This window comes from Arachis ipaensis, chromosome B06 (genome assembly GCF_000816755.2).
Source record: "Arachis ipaensis cultivar K30076 chromosome B06, Araip1.1, whole genome shotgun sequence".
Classification (NCBI taxonomy): domain Eukaryota; kingdom Viridiplantae; phylum Streptophyta; class Magnoliopsida; order Fabales; family Fabaceae; genus Arachis; species Arachis ipaensis.
The window spans coordinates 8470296-8477225 of NC_029790.2; the positions used below are offsets into that span (position 1 = coordinate 8470296).

At 37.1% G+C, this 6930-nt stretch overlaps 1 protein-coding gene across 2 annotated transcripts; it reads right to left on the reverse strand.

Moving 5' to 3' along the window:
- On the reverse strand, positions 426-6248 carry LOC107645669 (kinesin-like protein KIN-14I). 2 transcript variants are annotated; one of them, XM_016349742.2, is made up of 18 exons: positions 5798-6248; positions 5355-5521; positions 5118-5261; positions 4734-4973; positions 4578-4649; positions 4232-4384; positions 4013-4141; positions 3842-3923; positions 3645-3740; positions 3387-3560; positions 3201-3307; positions 2939-3117; positions 2555-2716; positions 2224-2477; positions 1895-2058; positions 1597-1782; positions 988-1490; positions 426-890 (listed from the first exon to the last, which is right to left on the reverse strand). In XM_016349742.2, the coding sequence occupies exons 1-18, from the start codon at positions 5913-5915 to the stop codon at positions 815-817; spliced, it is 3006 nt and encodes a 1001-aa protein (XP_016205228.1). In that variant the 5' UTR covers positions 5916-6248; the 3' UTR covers positions 426-814. The 2 variants fall into 2 exon arrangements, with proteins under 2 accessions (XP_016205228.1, XP_016205227.1); XM_016349741.2 differs by having other exon boundaries at positions 426-893; positions 5798-6245.

The window sequence follows — 6930 nt, forward strand, 5'->3', positions numbered from 1 at the left end:
TCTGGTGTGCAAATTAAAATTCTCTCCCAATTAGCTCTCTATGGTTTTCTTTACAAAAACTCGTCATAATAGAAAATGTATGTTTTACTTTTGTAAATTCATACTTATAGTATGGTAAAAATAGTTGTTGAGAAATATTGTGAATAAATTATTTTTGTAATTAAATTTAACTAAGTCTTTTTTCTTTTCTTTTTTTTTTTATGAATCTTGTTCTTTTTCAATTGGTTTTTATTACACCAATAAACTACTGGACCAACTTAGTTGAATTATTGTCACTGATATTTGTTATACACTTATACTAACACTTTATATAAATCTTTTTAAACACTGACAAATGACAAACAGAAAAATATAAAATAACCTTGAAGCAAAAACAAAGAGTGGGAGATAGAAAAAGATTGCAGTTTAATTACGAGGGGGAGGTGGAAGACAAAAACGGTGATGGGAAAACTGATTTCACAGAAAGTGACAGAAACCATTGCAGTGAGTTTTGTGTTTACAAATTACATCCCCTAAGCTGATTTCACAGAAAGTGACAGAAACCATTGCAGTGAGTTTTGTGTTTACAAATTACATCCCCTAAGCTGCTGTGTGAGATAAAACACAATACAAGCAACAAGCATTATTGCTCCCATTATATGCGTGTTTACAAAATACAAAAAAGTTACAAACACAAAATGTAAAAAATATATATATGGCAAAACCTCTCCTCGCTCTAAAAAATTGAAAAAATTGACAAATAAAATAGATATAACAGAAAAAAGAAAAGAAAAGAAAAGAAAAATCACTCTTTTTACGTTTTAAATTACCAGGTTTACTTTCTATTGCCAGCTTTACGTTTGACATCAACTGGAGCTGGATGCCTTCTATTTGAAACAGAAGCACCGATCCTGCTATAAAATTTGTCAAAACACAAGTCAGTTATTTTTCATTATCCACTGATGCTGAAAAATCATAATCATAACTAGAATGTCATTTTTGTATTACCTCATTTCTGGGCTCTTTGCTGACTTTGGGATAGATCTCTTAGTCTTTGATCCAACTGCATTGGTCATGGTCATGGTGGAGAGTTTAGAATGATTGAATTGCCAAAGCAGGTCAGGTTCAGAGGAATCACTGGTTGCAGCATCAAGCTCATCCATTTCATCAGAACCCGCCATCATGCTGAACTGGTTGCCTCCCATGAACATGTTGTACGATTGTTCGGAGTACATCTTAGAAGAGTCTTGCAGATATTTTTGGTAAAAGACATCGGATAAGTTCCCGTTGGCTCCCGGTGATTCCCAACATCCTAAGAGGTTGTCAGTTTTGTTTACGTCTTGCTTGTTTACCATGACTTTGTCCACCCATTCTCCAGAACCAGTTTCTTTATCGTCTTCTGCGTAGTTCTGCCCGGGACTACTTACTGGGGGCCAGGGTGGTGAAGTTGATGACATCTCATCAAAATCCAAGCTTTGAGTTTTGTGTCTAAATCTGGACTTACTTTGAAGCTGCAGGATGAATGGTTCAAGTTCCATGAGTTCAAGGAATATTAATAACCAACCAAAAAGCATAAATTAGCTATATTTAGAGAAACTCTATATTTTGAGAGCATACCCCTATATTGCCAACATCAACCATTGGTTGCCGGCATCCAGGGCGATCCCCAGCATCTGTGCCTCGCTGGCTTGCGTGATAAGGTGATAGATCACCAGCCCTTGTCCTGTATTTTTCAGAGCTACCAGAGAAAGAATGTTCCGATTCTCCTTCTTTTCTTGCCAATGCTGCCTTTAGGTTCGCAATCTGAAGTAAAACCCAATAGTTAGACTTCTATAAGTGGTAATGGAATTTGATCTTCTCTTTTGTAAGATTTTATTTTGTTATTAAGAAAAAGTGGTTAAATTTGAATAATAACCTGTTCTTTGAGCTCTTTGACATCTGCACTATCCTTGTTTACTCGAGCAGCACCGAGTTCAACTGTGGCAACCCTTTCGGCAAATTTAAGGGTACTGAGTGTTTCTCCAATAGCATCACTCTCTGGACTTATATGAACAAACATTAGTGTCTTGGCCTGTCCACCTGTAATTAAAACCCAAACAGACAGCATTATCAGTTTCATTCGAAAGAAAAGGTCTACCTGACTCAGCATTCAGCAAAGTTTACGAGAATACACATGCAATATAGTTACTACTACTCTACTAGTACTGACCCATAACATAAGCAAGACAGCTCTTAAAACCTTACCAAGTGAATCCTGGAGCAATTGTGTGAGTTTACTGTTTCTGTAAGGAACATGTGAGTTTTTCTGAGCAAGGGAAGCAATGACATCCCCAAGAGCAGAAAGGGATTTGTTGATATGCTGTGCTTCTTTTAGTCTGTCTCCTGTGGCCTCAGATTTGTCTACCCTTTCACTTCCTGCCAAGTCAACTAAATGCATGCATCCGCGAAGTATGGTTCCAGATGTCAAATCTCTTCCTTGAACATGAACAGTCAAGCAACTGCCAAATTGATAACCAAGTTAGCACTGCCTGCAAAACACCATCAGAATGAAACACTGGCCAAGAAGAGGATATACCTATGAGATCGGCTACTACGATCGTTAAGGGCTGTTGCTCCAACTGCGCGGTTCCTTTGCCCAAGGTTCATTAGCTCAATAACATCAAGTGTTGATGATACAGGGACAAGGCTTGCATCTGGCACACTGAGCCCTTTGTTGGAACTACTACGGATTTCTAATGTAATCAATGGTTAAGGGCAAGCAGTACAAATAAAAGGTTGTGTTCTTCATGAAAGCTTAAGCACTATGAAAAAATCCAAATTGCATGAGAGAGCATATTGGATTTAAAACCATTCATGTGCCTCTACCAAATAGCTTAAGTTTTTAAGAGAGATAATTTATGACAGGAATAACCATATAAGCACTTCCAAATGAGAATCAAATGACTGGTAAAAAGGATATCTTTTGTTTGTTCCATCACTAACAAGTAGATCCCTGACTTGCTCATTATATATCTCAATCATTTGAACAGAAACATCATAGTGGAAAGTATCCTTTCTTTGATCTGCTATGAGAAACAAATCACTTAGAGCCCTGTAGTTCACACCTTGGCTTTTCTCTGTGATCTCTTTTGGTCCAGTCTACGTATTAAAAAACCTAAATGAGAATAAGCTCGATAAATTAAATCTCAGTTTTTCCAAAGAAAACTTTAATTGAATTCTACCATAGTGTAAGTTTTTCCGGATCCTGTTTGGCCATATGCAAATATGCAAACATTGAAACCGTCAAGAACAGATCTAATGAGTGGCTGCATATCAAGGAAGACCTCCGCTGCAAAATGAGGGAAAAATTTTTCAATCACACTAACAAATAAATCCTGGAGAAAACTCAGACCTAAAACCAAACCAACCTTGGGATGCAGATGGTCCAAAGACCTTGTTGAAGTTAAAGGATTTGCGTCCCTTCCCATTCTTTGAAGGAATATGTACAGTGAGAGTTCCATCTTCTATACTTTCAACTGTGCTCAACTGGTTTGGTTGTCCAGGAAAGAAGGGTCTTACTCGACAATAAACTCGAATACTCCCTGATCAAACAAAATTATCCATCTTAATTCTATGCTAGGACTTAAAAAATAAAGAAACCTCTCATTAATCAGTATTCTTATTACCCTTGAGATCCTGGACTTGATTATATAGTTTGCGATTTTCTTCAAGAACTCTATGATATCCGGATGCAGCATGAGCTAAGCCACAAACGTGCATACCTATGGAATAATAGAAGTTAAAATAAGATAATGACATGTTAATGAGGGAAGCAACAATTGAGCAAAGAACTTGAAATTAATTAATCCCAACTCTGTAGTACCTAGATTAGAGAACTCCTCTTGAAATTTCATTTGGATAAACTGCATACCAGCTTTTGTTGTGTGGAGCATGTGCTTCAGTTCCTACAAAAACATAATGAACCAAAATATTTTATTAAATCAAGTATAAAATATATATATTATAATGACAAATACAGCCTAAGATTTTTTACTTGAATATCCCTCTGTTGTTGATCAGATAGCTCTTTCTGTCTCAGAAGTTGGCCTCTTGATTGCTCAGCAACACGGCTTTTCTGAATGAAATCCTCTTTCTTTGTTACCATATTAATCCTGTTGTCCACCTAACCAATTACAACAAAAATGCATTCTTAAGTTTCATAAGGTCCTGGAATGTTGCAAACACTAGGCATAACAAAATGTGATTGTGTTACCCTTTTATCTGGCATAACAAACTTCAATGCAGACCCATTGCTTTGAGAAACAGGATCTCTTGAAGTTATTTTTGGCTGTACCTGTTCACCTCCTCGGCTTGCAATCCGATGTTCGAACTCTTCTACAACCTTGCTTAAAACAGATTCAACCAACTGTTCCATACAGAGAAAAATATTACTTAGAAGCTTGTAGGCTCAAACGCACTCTCGATAGTACTGAAGCAGTGGAAGACTAGTGGTGGGACTGAGAATTGTTCTATCAGGATACATAGAAATTTCAAATGCATTTTACCAAAGTAGCCACTAACTTGATCATTTGTGGAACACCTACAATATATCAGCTTACCATTGGAACTTCTTCTGGCCTCTTATCTGATAGAATCGCATGAACAAGCGAACTCAATGATTGGGAACCAGACTGCAAATGTGTGATTATGATCATTCCATTAGTTATTCTTTCAGCTCAACTAGCCAAGCAATGCCACAAATAAAGCTTACCTACCATTTTACTATTAGATTCAGCTTCATTGTTAAGACCGGTTAGAGACTTTTCATTAATCGATGAGGTCCTCGACAAGGAATTAGTAAATGGCTCTGTGTTCATTCTCACAAAAGATTTCGTTGATGTAGCTGGTCTGAGATTTCCCCCGAATTTCCACACACCATTTGCCCCACTCTTTTTCCATTCACCATAGGATTTAAGGGCCAAGACGCAATTCACAATCCTGGATGATTTTCCTCCCTAAAACATAACCAGCGTTTCAGCAGAAAGACAAAGCAGTGCATAATCAAATTGGAAGGTCGTAATTAAATTAAATTCACCACTATGAGAATTCTATAAAGAAAAACAAAGTTGAAACAGAAAAAAGTATGTTATTTTACATACCTGTTCCAGATCAGATGCCTCAAAAGTAGGAAGTCCAATTTCCTGGACAGCAACCAGAAAATTCCTCACGTTTTCGAAGTACTGATATGCCGATAATGGTGCCCCATCCGGGATCAATGCAGAATCAACAGGACTCTCCACAACCTTAAAATGAAGAACACATTGTAGACATTAGTAAATACTAAACAAACAATAAGAGAAAAGTGAGTAAATTAAACTAGGATCTATCTAATTCACCTTGGGAACAGCTCCAGATTGAACCTTGTTAATAACATTACAAAGAATAATCCCACTTCTCAAACCAAGCCTAAACTCTTCTTCAGAGGGTTCAGCCGGTAAATCTTTGGCCGCAACAACTCCAACCATTTTTCTAAGCCACCCTGCTGCTTCATATCTTCTAGATGCTGCACATCAATGATTTTCTATTTGAGAATTCAGAATAACTCATACAAAATCCAGATATGCAACCGTCACAGAGATAAAGATGATAAATCAATACATTCACGCAAAGATGGATTGTGGATCAAAGGACTAAATTGTTCTGATGTTGAATTTACAGTGATCAGACATTGATAAACCTATCTCCCAGCAATGAAAAAAGAGCAATGCAGAATTCAGAGGTCATAGATTCATATTATGATCAGCGATTCCAAAATCTCAGAAAAATGAAGGGAAAATACCAGCTTCTTCTGCTTTCCTGGACTCCAAATCAAGATCTTTGAGTCGAGTGCCGTGCTGCTGCAGCACATCCTCCACCACGGACGCCACTGAGAAGGAGAATGCTGCCTCTGCCGCCATAACTGGAACACCACTACAATGCAATACGGAAGCTTGCTCTTTTGAGTCCCTCAGCAGAGGCAAAGTTCAACAACAATCCAGCTCACCAACATTGCAGAAGCAAGAAGAGAAAAGAGAATCTAAGGTGAGGAACAAGGGAGAGAGAGAAAGAAAGAGAGAGAGAAAGAGAGAGAAATAAAAGTGGTTTTAAAGAGTGGGTTGTGGTGTGCCTCTCTTTGATGGTGCTGTTGAGTGTTGTTGAGATTTTTTCATATTCCATAATTCCATTACCTTTTAGCTTTTTTTTTTTTTTCTTTTTCCTTTTTTCTTCTCTAGCGAATACAGAAGAGATGATTTGCAATTGCAGGGAATTCAAGTTTCGCTTTATACTCTCCTCCACTAACCACTATGCTGGTTTTTCGCTTTCTCTTTCCCACTCACTCCGAACCTATACACCCACACCCAAACCAAACCTGGGACCTCCCTCTTTCAAGTTATTTTATTTTTTAATTTTTGTTTTGGATTTGTTCCCTTCTCCCACCCCAAAACCCCAAGCTTTGAGTTCACTTCCAGTGATGGCGCGTGCGCTTGACTTTTATACATAGAAACAGTGCAAGCGAAGGGTGTTTGTGTTGGTTAACATGTTTACATTCTACTGTACCTTTATTTTGTCTTGTAGTTGTATAGCTACTGTTATAGTGTTATGGATTATGGTGTATCTCTACAACATTTATGGCCGTAACTGCAGGTAAACTGAAACTGGAACGATTGCAATTTCGTAATGTTGGATACTTATTTAATTTCACTCGCCGTGTAATTATTCTCTTAAATATCCTCTTCAATATTAAATAGATTCAAATGTAAATATAATTACTTTTTAGTCCTAAAGGGAAAATGATCTGTTTTTTCTTTATAATCACATGTTTTTTTAAGTAGATAATTAGTAATAATAAGTTGGAGAAATAAAAGAAAGAATGTCGTTTCGTATGTAATAAGAACAAAAAAGGAAGACATAAACTGCGTTAAAGAAGTTTTA